General features: G+C 31.4%; 1 protein-coding gene across 5 annotated transcripts in view; it reads right to left on the minus strand.

Annotated features, from left to right (window-relative positions):
- RUNDC3B (RUN domain containing 3B) overlaps nucleotides 1–16,344 on the minus strand; it is a gene marked incomplete at both ends in the record, with an annotated part of 100,841 nt that overhangs the window by 60,046 nt on the left and 24,451 nt on the right. For 3 of the 5 annotated variants that reach the window (XM_084230823.1, XM_084230825.1, XM_084230822.1), the window contains one exon: nucleotides 120–253. In XM_084230823.1, coding sequence (XP_084086949.1) covers nucleotides 120–253 — 134 coding nt within the window. Of the gene's footprint in view, nucleotides 1–119; nucleotides 254–6,830; nucleotides 6,882–16,344 lie in introns of all 5 variants that reach the window. The other 2 variants (XM_084230826.1, XM_084230824.1) reach the window with 1 other exon arrangement.

Consider the following 16,344-nt stretch of genomic DNA (forward strand, 5'->3'; position numbering starts at 1 on the left):
ATCAAGTGTTTAATATCAACAAAGAAAAAAATATACAGCATAAAAAAACAACTTTTCCTTTGGGTCAAAAGTACTTACAATTAGATTAAATATGCTGCATATTATTATTGATATCTTACCTTAGCTCTAGAGGAACTGACATTTTCCATATTTTCAATGCTGCAGATACAATTCTGTGAAACTTTCCGGCAAGCCACTCTGATATAGTCCCAGAAGCTACGAGGACTTTCATAACCAAACCAGGATACTTGACCTTCAGGAGACAAATTGTGATACAAAATAAAAGAAAACTAGACCAGAAAATTCAAAAAAACAGGAACACAAAAATTCTGAAAAATAAAAGATAACATAGCATGCTCTAATGGAGAGGGTACTAACTTTGGTGTAAAAAGTCTTCAATCTAGTCCTGTTATAAGTTTAACTAGCTGTAAAACTAACTATATAGGGCCTCCCTGGTGGCACAGATGGTTGAGCATCGCACTGTGAAGCTGTCCACAACCTCTGCAGCGCGGGTTCGAACCCGGCCGGCCAGCAAGAATCCCACATGGTGCAGCATCCTCTCCTGTCTCACCCGCTGCTCCCCTCAGCAGTGTATTTTGTCAGTATGCCTGTTCTGTTCCCCACTTTGTCTCTGGTGAATCCTCTCATGCTCCCGCACATCTGGCCTTTGCCCTGGTTCTTGTATAAATAAATAAATCTTAAAAAAAAAACTATATAACTTTGATTATAGTGTTTTAAGAATAAAACAAAATGAAATAAAAAGGAGACTAGACTCTAAAAAAAAGTCTTGCAGCTTAATATCTATCTGTTCTAATATAGTCTGTTGGATAGTACACAGAAAACCTTTACTGCAGTCCAGTTTAAATGTCAACAGCTGAATTCTAAAGTTTTCTCTACTTAGAAATAGAAAAGAAAAGAAAAAAACCTTTCCTCTACTGCATAGGGATATTTAAAAGAAATAAATCAATATGTGGTCTACTCTACTATATAATCAACCAGAATGCTACTTTTACTAACTATTCATGTATCTCCTACTACTCTCATCTATAAAGCCATAAAGCTCCATATCGTCATTCATCTGCTCCTTTCTAGTTCCAACCCATGAAAAAGTCCTGTGGACATTTACCATTCTAATTTTTTGAGATGTGGGCAGTTACATGTCTGTTCAGGAACAAATGTTCTCATATTAATATTACAGAACTATGCAGCGTCTGCGTACTAGGTTGACAGAACAATTTTGTTCTTAGTATTTAAAAAAATTTTTTAACTATTATTTTTTATTGAGGTAATGTTTGTTTACAAAACTTTGTACAATTTAAGGGAATAGGGTCATGCTTCCTCAGATGTGTAACCAGACCTCACCCACTACAAAAACTTTAATAATCCTCTACCATAATCCAGTGCCCCCCTCCCACTTTTGCTCCACTTTACCCTTCACCTTCCTACTCAATAGACTTAATTCTACAGTCAGATTTCTAGGGTTTGTTTTGGTTTAGTATTGTCTTATCCTTTGTTGTTGTTTTTAAATAGGATATGAGCGATATCTTAATACCTTCTTCAGCTGTCTGTCATGATTATTCTTACCTAGGGAAGTTGTTTTAATCTTAATGTATAAAGATTTGCTTTTATATTATTAAATCTATGCTTTTTTGTTTTGAACTAATTAAAATAAATCTTCCTTTCCCCAGTAATAGTTTCCCTCCCACAACATCACTAGGAGTTTTTGTCAACAAACAATATTTTAGGAGAATTGCCTGAAATGGCATCTGAGTAGTTCACAATCATAAGAATAACAGGGCTCTTTTAAGAAATACTCATGCCTGGGTTTCATTCCAACTAAATAATCAGAATCTTTAGGGAAGGGGCTATGGGATTGGTATTTTTAAAAAGATCCTTATGATATTTCTAATATATTTATGGTTAATCAACCAATGGAAATCTTACATAATATAGGTAGTCTTATAATTTAGGACATTTTAAAGACCTCCTCTGCTGATAAACCATAAGTGATCTATACAGTAGGTTGATTCCCTCTTTATGTGCTGACATAACAATCTGTGCTTACTTTCCTCATAATTTTCTATATATTTGATTGTCTCCAATATTAGGTTGTAAAATCAGTAAGGCAGGGATTGTTTCTTAATTGTCTTTAAATCAAGCTCCAGTGCTTGACACATTGGATCACAGTAGGCATTCAATAAATACTTATTAAACAAATGTTTTGGTAAGTTAGCATAAAACAGGTAATCTTATTTGCAAAGTATATATCTTTTTCTAGTAACAATTGCAGTGCTATCTGGCATTAAGATGTCTGTATGGCTAACTACAAATATTAAAAATTCTAGACAAGTACATTTACCTTTAGTATATATAAATAAGAATATTAAAAAATATTGAAAATCTACAAATTCTTATTCAAACACCTATGTATTTTTACATCTCTTTAAAAGTTAAACCTGTCTTACCTACAAATAAAAATCTACAGGAATGTTTATACTCTCCCTTCTTCCTCTCAATTTTTACCCATCACTTTCTTTTATCCCTTATCTTCTTTGAGTTAAAAACAAAAAATTCACAGTAGAGTACCTCAGTGGAGTTTGTCTTTAAGGCAATTTTCATGTCATCAACTTGTTAGCCATGTGGGAGGAGACAGGAATGTTGATGGTTAAGAATATGGACTTTTGGGCCTCCCTGGTGGCACAGACAGTTGAGTGCAGTGCTGTGAAGCTGTCCACAGCCTTTGCAGTGCAGATTCAATCCCGGCTGGCAGGGGAGATACCCACACGGTGCAGCGGACCTTCCTGTCTCACCCACTGCTCCCCTCAGCAGTGTATTTCAGTCAGTCTGCCTGTTCTGTTCCCCACTCTGTCTCTGGTGAATCCTCTCACCCTCCTGCACATCTGGCCTGTACCCCAGTTCTTGTATGCATGAATAAATAAATCTTAAAAAAAAAAAAGAATATGGGCTTTTGCAAATGAACAAACAAAATATAAACAAAACCAAAACCTTAGACTCTGATGAAAGAATGGTGGTTATGAGAGAGGAAGGAGTGGGAGAAAGGGCTGACTAGTGGATGGTAACTGGACCTTTGGTGCTGGGTGTGATAACATATATGTAGTTACTGAGGTGAGAAGATGTATTCCTGAAATGTACTCCAACACTTACAGTGTTGTAAATGAATGTAACCTTAATTAAAAAAAAAAAAGCTATTACGGGCTTTTGAGTTGGATGGAACTGAATTAAATTACTTTCTAACTATACAATCTTGAGCAAATAATGTCACTTTACAAATCTAAGTTTCTTCTATTAGTTAATAATAATGGTAGAACCTACCTGATAACTGCTATGAGGATTAAATTAGATAATATGCATGCAGTAATTAGAAATTAATATAATACACATGTTAACAATTATACTATTGTAATTTACCACTATTATCATACAAACAGTTAAGGGACTCAAACTCCTCTTATACCACAAAGTGTAAATGAGATATAAAGTTAAGCTTTTTCCCATACTTGGTTAGAATCTAGAAAAAAACAATCTTTAAAATGTTCTCCTTAATTCAAACTTTTCCCATATATTTGCCTCCCCCAAATGTTTTTAGATTCAACTAATTTCCTCTGGCTTCTATTAATTATATCATTCCATATTTTTCAAATGAGAACTACAACTATCAGATTTCTCTCAAGAAATGGATACTAAAATACTGACAGGGATCCTAAAAGAGAGAATCACAATGTTTGGCTGGGGAATTAATTTTAAACCTTCTCACGAGTTTCACAGACTAAGGAAAACCATTTACAAGATGTTTTAAAGTAGAGCTGTCAGATACCAAAAGAATTTAATAAAGTACCATTTGGAGGCAAGGAAACAAATCTATACAAAAACTAAAAATGTAGGGCTAGGATAAACAGAGAAGGAAAAGACACTAAATCCTTTCCTGCTATGGATAGGTTATGCTATCTACAAGACTTCCACCCAAAAGATAACAAGACCTCTTACATTACAACCTGAGAAACTAAACAACTAACGGAATAACATATTTTTATGACTTGTAGGATCTTAAATAAACCAACAGACTAAATGTGAAAACAACTTGGTTGATTCTGCCTTCCTTTTTATACCACGTGCATCATTTCCAAAGTGAAGTTCTTAGTTCAAAATAATGAACTTTATAAACTCAGAACCCTCAAACAAATTCCCAAGTAAATTGTTTGTATATCCTAAAATTTTATTTAAATAATTTCTACATCTGTGAAAAGGATTTAATTTAATAGAAGGGTTCAATTGGTTGAGATATTATTTGAAGATCACTTTTACTTAAACACAGAAAAACTACTAATAAAAGGTGGACTTTTAATATGTAACTAGTATCCAACAAAAAAATGAAAAAGCAAAGCTAAAAGACGATTATACCTTTAAAAACAACTATTGAAAAAAATAACTCCCAAGATATTCCCATTTTCTTTAAAAAAAATAACTACAGAAGGCAATCACACAGCATAAAACTGACCAGTCTATATTTTGAAGAAATTGCATTCCAAAGATAAGCTGTAACTAATAAAATTCTCTTTTAAAGATCTTGATGACTGTGACTGTATGACATGCTTTTAATTATATGTGTTCTTAGCAATTGACTTTTTTTGCTTTCTAACAATGACAAAGTGTTTTAAAAATAGATTTCCATTTCATCAGGCCAACTCTAATTCATTTTACACACAGAAAATAAGTGTCCAAAAGACTTCCTACTACTAACCATATATGTGATGTTATTTTCCACTAAACTGCCTAAATTTCAGCATCTAAAAAATAACCTTACTTTCTGGGAATCAATGTTATTCTCAAACCGCTCCTATACTCAATAAGGTAGACATCTATTCATATCATGCAATATGTTCATTTTTTATCTTATTTTATGGCCAAATGAGATCTTCTAAGAACAGGAACTAAATTTTCTAAAGTGATTCTCTACTAAGTGGTGGCTAATGACATATCGTCTTTAGATAATATAAAATATAAATGAATCTGTTAAGTGACTTCCTCTCTCCACCCTTTGTAATTGTGTCTAGCTAGGTAAATAGCAAATGAAAAACATCTCACAAACTGAAGTTCTATTAGTATTTCAATACATCACTCGGACGACATTATCAAAGACTACTACCTTGGAACTACTATTCATCTAGACAAACAATAAAAGATAGTCCCATCAAATTTTAATAAGCCACTCTGACTACTGTAAGAGTTTTTAGATACTTAAAGGAGATAGGTTAGTTGTGGATTTATTGTTGCCATTAATTAATATTTACATACTTTCAACTTTATACTTTAAATTTTGTAGCATCAGAACTTATTTATGAAAGTCAGTTTAATATTTTCCATTTCTTGCTAACTAAAGTCCCTTTTTTGCAGGAGTTCAGAGTCTTCTTTTATAAAAAGTACTACTATTAAGGTACATATTTATTTTGTGACTTTGACTAATTTTCTAAGTAAAATCTCATATTAATGTTCTAAAACGATGTGAATTTAAACTTTAAAAATGATTTTATTTATACTTTAAACTGAATCAAAAGAAATCTAATCCTAAGTTACTCAATTGTATTTACACTATCAGCTCTGTATATTACTTACAGGATACCTTCGTTTAGTAACTATGAATTATAGTTATTAATCTGTAAAATGTAATTATTTTCCTTTGTTACTGATGATGTCTTGTTCACTGGTAAGGAATTTATCACAAATAATAAAAGTATGTAACTATACAATAAATATTTGTCAACGCTTAAAAACAAAAAATTTAAGATTCACCAAAAATTTGGAAACTGAATGACAGCAAGATCTTTCTTTTATCCCAATAATTTTACCATCTTTTCAAGAAGAGTACAAAAGTCCTTTCTTCTTTCTTCTCCCACTGGCATTTTTTTTTAACATAAAGCTTAAATATTTGTAGATTGAATTAGAGAACCAAAGGGTGAAGTCCATACATAGTGCTATACATAAATGTGTAGCCCTGAGGAATAAAGTATAATTTGTTTCAACAGTGGTTAAGTTTACATGTAGGGACACAACAAAAGAAAGTGATTAAAATGATTTCTTGTGAAACCAGAATTGAGGAAATATTTGTCTTCTACTTTATATCTTTTGTCCTACTATAATGTTTAAAAATAATGACAGCATTTCAATTCAAATTAAACAATATAATAAAAATCTAGGTGTAAGTACAGAAACCTAGCTGTGTTTTGTATACAACAGAGTTCAGTAAAATATTTTTGACATAAGTGTATAAAGGCATGCATTCTAGATGGGAAAAAGGAAACTAAGAAATATGTTCCCACTAATGGTTTAAGTTCAGCAAAGCAGGTACTGCTGATAGCACCCACGGAAGTTTTACTGAGTGGCTTTGAAAATTTCACATAACTTCCCTGAGCTCCCAGTTTGAATGTAATACCAACGTTATCACACAGCACTTACAAATTAAGAAAATAACCAATAATTCTTATATCACTAAGAGTTAGAATAAATGTAAATAAGATAGATATGCCTGAGTAATAAAATCTTGATGAAAATCACAAACTTAATAGAAATCTGAAGGGGGTCACAAGGGAGAAGAAAGAGAGCAAACAGATTATTGTGTGGGTTTACAACACAGATTTTAATGTTAAAATTTGCATAAATATGTCTGTGCCCTCTGGATTAACAAAAACAGAATGCTTTGCAAAACCCATGCAACGTACTAAAAAAGATCACTTAACTGATACAGCCCTCCCCAGTAAGTCAATTCCATGCTCCCGTGCAGCTCAGTGGCGGGAGACATCACCAGCATAGAGTACCTTGAAGAGGTATTTGGAGATGAGCCAGCCATCTGCAACTTTGGGATATCTCTTTAAAAAAATAAACAACAACAACAATACACAGATATTTAAGAAACCTGCCATCAAGTTTACAATTGCAAACTGAACAGTCCAAGTAAGATGGCTACAAATAATCTTGAAACAATAAACACAACTTTTACTTAGTAAGTAAAATGAACTCAAGATGAATTTGAGCTACACTCAGCATATAAACCAAGCTGATCCTTCATAGTATATTCCATTGGAGAAGCTAAGGTGTCTTTAAATCAGAAATAAATGAGAAGCAATTGCTCCCTGTTTACTTTCATTTCCATCATTCTCCAAATATGTTGAAAGGATAAAGACAGAATATAAAATGAGCAAAATGCTTGACGGAAATTGGTAGTCTTCTGTGTCAGAATTTATAAGACTGGTTAGGAAAATTACTTAATGAACTATCAGAAAGTTTTAACTTTAAAAATACCTTTTTTTTACTGTTAAGTTTTCTGAAAGTTATACAAAAGTACATTTTGAAGAGCATTCTCTTTCTTCAGTCTAAGATGAGTTAAAATGTATGTTTTTGTTTTTTCCTTAATTTTGAGAATAGCACTAGATATCAAGTAAAATAATGTTCAGTTTAACCAACAGTGACTAATGTCTACTCTATGCAAAATATTACTGTAGAGCTTCCAATTATTGTTTAACAATCACATCTGGAAAAGCACTGTAAATTCTTGCAATTTGTTTGGAAATTCCTAGTATAATTATACAGGAAAATTACAAAGCCAAATTTCTGAAGTCACATTCCTAAAAAGGGATATTTTCTTCTCTCATAAGCACACTGAAATCTCTAATAGAACATGATCCCACACCTTTCCAAATACTTAGATCATTTCTGAAACTAAACAAGAACCAAACACATAGAGTTACCAATGTTTTATGAAAAATGGAAGGAAGGCGATATATACAGTTGTGCTACTGGCTATATTTCTACCATATATTCTCTATACTCCTAACTTCATATGCAATATTTAAAAAAATATTACATTTGCAAACACATGTCCAAAAAAATTTATAATTTGGTATCTGAGTTCATGGCTATATTAGACATAATATCTTGCTACAAGTACAATAAACAAAAATAAGTGTCTCAGCACTGAAATGTAAATCAGAACATAATGCTTTTCATTGCAAATATTAATTATTAATGTTTAAATCACATTTACTGTGTATCACCACCCTGAAAATCAAATTATGTATCTTATTTGTAGTTATTAGCGCAGTCAGAAGGTTACCAAAGTAAAAACAATTTCCAAGAAAATCTTAAAGAAATTTTCTTCAAAAGTGTATCAAATGAGATATATCATGTCCAGATTTATGACACGGCTTAAACAATCTGTGATATAAAGTGGGAAATAATTACTGAATCAATTATAAGACTCAATTTATAGATAGACTTTTTTTTTCCCTTTGGAAACAACATTTATTTTTATTTCTTTTCGAAAAAGAACAGTTCATAAAGATAGGCAATTTATTTTACAAAAGGCTCAGGTGCAATATTTTTAAGTTTTTAATTATGAAGCTATAACATGTAGTAGATTGTAACATATAATTTACTAATGTAATGGCTTTATTTTAGTTTCACTCCACATTCAATAACTTCTAGGGCTATGAACTAGTCAGTTCTTTCAAGTCAGGTTTGTTTTTTTTTAACTAACAAATGTACAACATTCTTCCTATAATCTGCAACATCTTTTCAAGTTTATAAACCAAATGCAGTCAGTATCACTACAGTTTCCAGTACACACTCAGCAAACAAAAAAGATAAACTCATGCTATCTGCAGCAACATGGATGGAGCTGGAAGGGATTACTACTGATTTTTTTTTTATAAATTTTATTGTTATATTCCCCATACAATTGCAGCCCCCCCATTCTGACCCCAATCCCTCCCCTCCCGCCCCCGCCCCCCTAAAAGTGTCTCTGGTTCATAGTTTTTTGTTGATTTTGATTTTCACTTTCTTATAGTTATTCATTTTCCTGGTCCCTTATTTAAGTTTTCTAGATTCCTGCTATGAGTGAGACCATCCGGTATTTTTCTTTTTCTTTTTGGCTTATTTCGCTGAGCATGATCCCTTCCAGCGCCATCCATGTTGCTGCAAATTGCATGTGTCCATCTTAGATAGACTTTTTTTAAGCTGTTAATATTAGCATTTATGCCCTGATTATGCATATTATTTTGATCTTGGCTGTGAAACATCTTGTGAAAAGTTTAAAAATTAAAACATCTTCACTTATTTGCAGACATTAACTGCTTTAGTCACAACTTGATATATCACGCTATGTAAGTTATAAGCAACCAGAAGCATCCAAAACAAATGACAACCGACAACCCACTAGATTCCAGAATCTCGAAGTTGTAGTAAAATTGCCATACCCCTCCATTTGGGATGGGAAAGGAGAGGCACGGAGAGAAAATGCCTAAACCCAGCATATCACTGTTCCCCAGAGCCTCATGTTGATCTACTCCTTTGGCTATAGATTATATTTGATAGATGCAGGGAAATGAGTCAGTTGGTTTTCTTGGTTATGAGTTCTTACTGACAGCCTCAAAAAATAAGAAGGAAAAAAAATGAAGTGGTAAATATGTAATGTGACTGGGGTGAATATTTTTCATATAAAATTAAAATCTTTAGTGTAGTTGCCACTAATGCAGAAAATGTTAGTAACAAAGTTCACATTATTTTAAAGTGGCCCAAGGAATGCTTGTCTGCAGAAAAAAAAGTTTTTATTAGCAACTAAAATAAAATCCTTTGTGTGAAATATATAATGTTAAGAGAAAGTAAAACTGTATTTTACCATTAAATAGCTTAGAAAAACAGCTGATTTATAAAAAAAAAAGAAAAACAGCTGAGACAAAACCAAGAGTCAAGTAAACAGAATATGTTTTGTTGAAGAACAAAATCCATTCAAATGTTCCATTATAATATTATATATAATTATATTAGTTATTTAGTTTGTGAAATTCTAGCCAAAAGAATCTCTTGGGAGATGAATGGAATAAAAGGATGAAGTTGACCCTCATTCTAAAAATATTACTGACCACTGCTTTACATGATTGAATTTACTTTGGTAATGAGACTGAATATAACATTTTCTCTTCCATTTTCTTTCATGTTAGCACTTGTTCCAACTTCAGCTTTCTATTTATTTCAATTATGTTCGTGACTGAGCTGTTCTGATTGAAATAATTTGCTAAATGCAGATGGTGAATATTTCCTTTGCTACATTTATTCTAATTCTCTCTAGATATGTGTAAATATATATATTTCTAATAAAGTAAAGGTACATGACTTTGTTTATAAATGATCCAAGATGGATTATTAAAAATACTCCAAGTATCAATTTGTAAGTTAATTACTATTTGTAAGGCAACCAACAAATTTGATAATAAGTTACCAGATAGTAATATGCAATACTCAAGTTTTCTTTTTAAATTGTCAATATCAAATAGAATATACTCTATTCTGTGAATGAAAATATTAATGCAAGTTCTTACTGTTTGAAACTCTGAATCTTCAACCATGTTATTTATATAGAGGAAAAAAAATTTAATGAAGCGATATTTACAATTGCAACATGCAGTGCAATCTAGTGAACAACAAAACAATGTTATCTTTTATATGCAGGCATTTTTCATTTCTTAATAAGTTTAGAAATTAAAATGTAATATTATATATAATTTATCTTAAAGTTTTAAAAAGCTGATTTAAAAATACCATTTATTGGAAGATGATAGGTGCATTAAAAATGGAAGTATTTGTTCACCAATTCAACAATTTTTAAAAACTGAGTACCAAAAATATACAACTATGTTACATTTTAAAAATCATAGTGACTTTAAGGAAAGAAATGTAGGAAAAAATTAATAAAGTAAAAATATTAGGTTATCTGAATGAGCCACTTACTGAAATTAAAAAACCAGAAAGATATAGGAACTGAAATTAATATGATGCCCTCAAAATTAAAGCAAGTCCACTAAATTGTGGTATCAATTTAAATGACTCTTGAAAATTCTGGTTTGTTTGTAACATATAAAGATAATTTAGTCCATATCTCTTAGCAAGTACAAATATTTGAGCTATTTTTTTGCTCTTCACTCACAAATGCCTATAACAAATGTAGTAATTAAGAGTATCATGATAATCAAATAGCAGTAAACAGAAATAACCAAATATGCAGAGTGTATGTTTTAGAATTTTAGACATTCAAAATTATATAAAACGTTACAATACTAAGACAAGTAAAATATTTCAGAGGTTTCAAAACTGTCAAATGAAAAATGATAAACATAAAATAATAAACTACCAAGAGAAATAGTGTAAGAAGACTAATCTCAAGAGAGAAAAAAGTCATTACTGATCAAAATGTGCTATAAAAAAACTAGTTCCACGTGATATAAAAATATTAGTTTTTTTCTTTTCTAGGGTAATTAAAAAACTCACTTCACAAAAGAAGGCAAAGTCAGAGTCAGGAAATTAGGAAAAACGATTAATGAGTATGAAAATACATTCAATTTCATCAGCAAACAAATACAAATTAAAATATAAAAATATTTTTATATATTACATATTAACAGAAGGCCAAAAATATTTTCCCATTAAGTTAAAATTTTTAAATATTAATTAACAGTACAAGGAGGTTATGAGAAAAATAACAATCACATATATTATTGTAGGTTCAACCTTTCTGGTAGACAATATGACAACATATATTAAATATAATATAGTAGATATATCAAACTGTGCATACCCTTTGGTTTCAGTAATTGCAATTCTAAGAATTCATTAGTTCTTATTTGTATTTGGGGTAATATTTGTTTACAATGCTGTAAAGATTCTAAGATTACATTTTCTCTCCCTGCGTGCCACCAAAATGTCCATTTACCATGCACCAATCTGCCCCTCTTGAATCTAATCCTTCCCCTGCCTTCCCCTATGTTGGCAGCCACCATTCTGTTGTCAGAGTCTAAAGGTTTGGTTTTTTTCTTTATATTCCACAAATGAGTGAAATCATAGAGTTTTGTCTTTCTCCTTTAACTTATTTCACTTAACATAATACTGTCAAGGTCCATCCATGCTGTCACAAACGTCACATCATTTTTTATGGCTGAGTGGTATTTCTTTTTTTTTTTTTAGATAATAAATTTTATTGTTATATTCCCCATACAATTGCAGCCCCCCCCATTCTGACCCCAATCCCTCCCCTCCAGCCCTCGCCCCCCCTAAAAGTGTCTCTGGTTCATAGTTTTTTGTTGATTTTGATTTTCACTTTCTTATAGTTATTCATTTTCCTGGTCCCTTATTTAAGTTTTCTAGATTCCTGCTATGAGTGAGACCATCCGGTATTTTTCTTTTTCTTTTTGGCTTATTTCGCTGAGCATGATCCCTTCCAGCACCATCCATGTTGCTGCAAATTGCATGTGTTTATCTTTTTTGAATGCTGAGTAATATTCCATGGTATATATGTACCACATCTTCTTGATCCAGTCATCTATTTTTGGGCATTTGGGCTGTTTCCAAAGCTTAGCTATTGTAAACAGTGCTGCTATAAACATAGGGGTGCAGGTGTTCTTTGGAATTGATGTTTCTGTGTCCTTTGGGTAAATACCTAGGAGTGGAATTGCTGGATCATATGGAAGCTCTATGTTTAGTAGGTCCAGAAATCTCCACACAGCTTTCCACAGTGGTTGGACCAGTTTGCACTCCTTTCTTTGAGTATGTATACCACAGCTTCTTTATTCATTTCAATGTCATTGCGCACTTGTATGTTTTGATATCTTGGCCATTGTGAATAGTGCTACAATGAACATAGGCATGTATATGTCCTTTTGAGTTGGTGTTTTCATATTCTTCAGATAAATATCCAGAAATAGGATTATTGGATCACATGGAATTTCTATTTTTAATTTTAAGGAATCTCTATACTGTTTTCATAATGGTTGCATCAATTTCCATTCCCACCCATAATGAACAAAGGTTTTCCTTTCCCTCCACATGCTTGCCAACTTTTATTCTTTCTTGACTTTTTTGATAACAACCTTTCTAATTGGTGTGAGATGAATTTCACTATAGTTTTAATTTGCATTTCCCTAGTAATAAGCAATGTAGAGCATCTTTTCATGGTTCTATTGGTCATCTATATATCTTCAGTGAAATGCCTATTTAGATCCTCTGCCTATTTTTTAATAGTTGTTTATTTTTTATTGTTCAGTTGTATAAAATGCTTATATATATTGGATATTAACCTCTTATCTTATAAATGATTTATCAGTATCTTCTTTCATTCAACAGGCTTTTCATTTTAGTGATAGTTTCTTCTGCTTTGCACAACACTTTTAATTTAATATAGTTCCATTTGTTTATATTCTCATTTCTCTTGCTGCAAGAGACACATTCACAAAGACATCATTTAGACCAATGTCAAAGAGCACTTAACCTATGTTTTCTTCAATGTACTTTATGGTTTCAGGTCTTATATTCAGTTATTTAATCCATTTAATTGATTTTAACCCATTAGTTGATTTTAACATGTGACATAACATAGTGATCGAGTTTCATTCGTTTACATGTTGATTGGCTGCTTTCTCCAGCGCCATTTATTAAAGATACTTTCTTTATCTATTGATTCCTCTGTCATAAATTAGCTGTCCACATAGGTGTGATTTTTTTCTCCCTAGGCTTTCAATTCTATTTCATTGACCTGAGCACTATTTTTATTTCAATAACTTTCTGTTCTGATTATTAAACCTTTGTAACATACTTTGAAATCGGGGAGAAGAATGCCTCCACTTTCATTCTTTTTTCTTGGAAATGCTTTGAGTATTCAAGCTCTTTCATGGTCCCATACAAATTTGAGGATTTTTGTGAATACCATTAGCATCTTAATAGGGATTACACTGAATTTGTGTTCTGCCTTAGGTAGAATGGCCACTTTGACAACATTGATTCTTCTGATACATGAGCATGCAATGTCTTTCTATTTCATTGTGTCTTCCTTAATTCTTTCAATAGTGTCTTATAGTTTTCAGTGCATAGGACTACACTTCCTTGGTTAAATTTGTTCCTTGGTATTTTATATCTTTTTGATGCAACTGTGAATGGCATTGATTCCTCATTTCTCTTTCTGTTAGTTCATTATTTATATAGAGAGACATAATGGGTTTTTGCATATTGATTTTGTAGTTTGAAACTTTTACTATATTTGATTATTATTTCTAATAGTCTTTTTGATAGAGTCTTTAGAATTTTCTATGTATAATATGGAAATACATTTAGAAGAAGAGATACATGTTCAAGCAAAAATGTATAAATAAATGTTTACAGGAGCATAATTTATAAGAAAAAATGTTAAAACAATCTAAATGTCCATTAAATTATTAGCAGATAAACAAAATATTGTATGTGACATATCCATATTAATAGAATATTATTACACCATAAAGAACGAAGTACTGATACACACTATAACATGGATGAACCATGAAAACACTGGTAAGAGAAAGATGTGAGACACAAAAGGGCACATTCATATGAAATGTCCAGAATAAGTAATCTCTAAAGATCAAAATTAGATCAGAATTTCTCAGGTAATGGGGGGAGGAGAGAAAAGGAAGCAAACACTTAATAGGTATATAGTCTTTCTAAGATGATAACAATATTCTAGAACTAGACAGTAGTAAATAGTTAAAATAGTGAATTTTAAGTTATATGAATTTAACATTAAGTTTAAAAATACTAAAAAATAAAAAATAATGAAAAGTACAGTATGGTAATGACAAAATACCTACAATATAGCAAGGGTAAAATACAGTTGATATGAAAGAAAATATACACATACACATATCATATATATAATATATATGTATATACACACATACTCATAGGAATTTACATATATTACACACATGACAGATGAGCAAATTTGCTACCTGCAATTCCATCTGGGATTTCTAGAAGTTTTTATTTAGAGCCTACATCTTTATAACTGAACCTTTCCTCACTTTTTTGATGAAGACAGAAGGCAAAAACTTGTAGCTCAATAAGACAAAAATATATACACACAAACAGGTTACATTAAAGAATTAAAATAGAAAATTATTCTTTCCTTACTTTCCTTCTTTCTTAGCATAGTAGATCATTAATAAGAATGCAAAAAAAGTCAAGTCGTCTACTTTACTGTTACAAGATAAATTCTTAAAATGAAGAAAGAGGCTTTTCAAAAGGTATCATAAAAACAAGAGAATTATAAAATTTAAAAGAAAATATAGGAGTATGATTTCAAAAAGGTACCGGAAAAATATGGAAATTTGATACCTAAATGTTTCCAGTTACTAAACTTGTTCACCATGCATGCTCTAGACACTAGGTTGTTTTTGTTTTTTTAGCATCTGCATACTTACTACAGAAACTTAAATTTACCATAAAACATTAATATAGAGATTAATTTTATTTCCTATACAATTTAAGATATTGTAACAAATATACCATAGATGTTTCAAGAGTAACTTGAGTATTATGATTTTCTGAGACACAAAATCTGCTGAAGCGTTCCTTAAATTTTCAAGTACATAACTTAAAAGGGTGTTTCTCTGAGAGACCTTGTCCATTGTCTACAAGCCAAGGTCTAACCTTCAGAGTCACTTTCTTATCTCTCATATCATGTTTTGGCCTGAGTATATGGGTTTTTATTGAATGAGTTGTGTTCATATGCTACAACAGAAACAATTCAAGTTTCATTTTGTATGCAAACCAAGAATCAAAAGTTGGAAAACCTTCAAAAATGAACAAAGAAAATTCAAAAGCCAAATGATCAGGTTTATCTTTACCCATTGTTTCTAACAGTGTTTATACTTCACTTCAAAAGGTGGCCTCATGGGGAGGTAACTATTTATCATCTAAGTCAGGAAGAGCTTTGAGGTTCAAGCCAGTGTTCCTGACCAATGCTTAGGTATCATAACAGTTCGATTGGACTGGATAACTTCTAAAATGTCTAGCAATAGGCATTCTAACTCATTTTAAGGGTCTGAATCCAGATGATGCTATTAGGGGAAAAAAGTCAGATTATCATTCTTGCATCAAAATTCGATTTTTCAACAAATATTCGCTGAATGCCTACTATATGCCAAGCACTGTTCTTCAGATTTTGGATATAGAAACAAAATCAAGATCTTTGCCATGATGAAGCTTACATTTCCAAGGAGGTAAAGACAGATTGAAAAAAAACTTAATAAGTAAATCACATAATATGTTAGAAATTAACAGAAAGGATGTCAGTAATAAGTTCTACAAGTTTTGGATATATAAACAAAGGTCTTTGCCATGATGAAGCTTACATTTCAGAGGTGGTAAAGACAGACAATAAACTTAATAAGTAAATCAAATAATATGTCAGAAATTAATGGAAAAGAGGTCGGTAGTAATTGGGGGTAAAAGTATAATTTAATTCAGGGGAGG

This window comes from Talpa europaea, assembly GCF_964194135.1.
Source record: "Talpa europaea genome assembly, chromosome: 3".
NCBI lineage: Eukaryota > Metazoa > Chordata > Mammalia > Eulipotyphla > Talpidae > Talpa > Talpa europaea.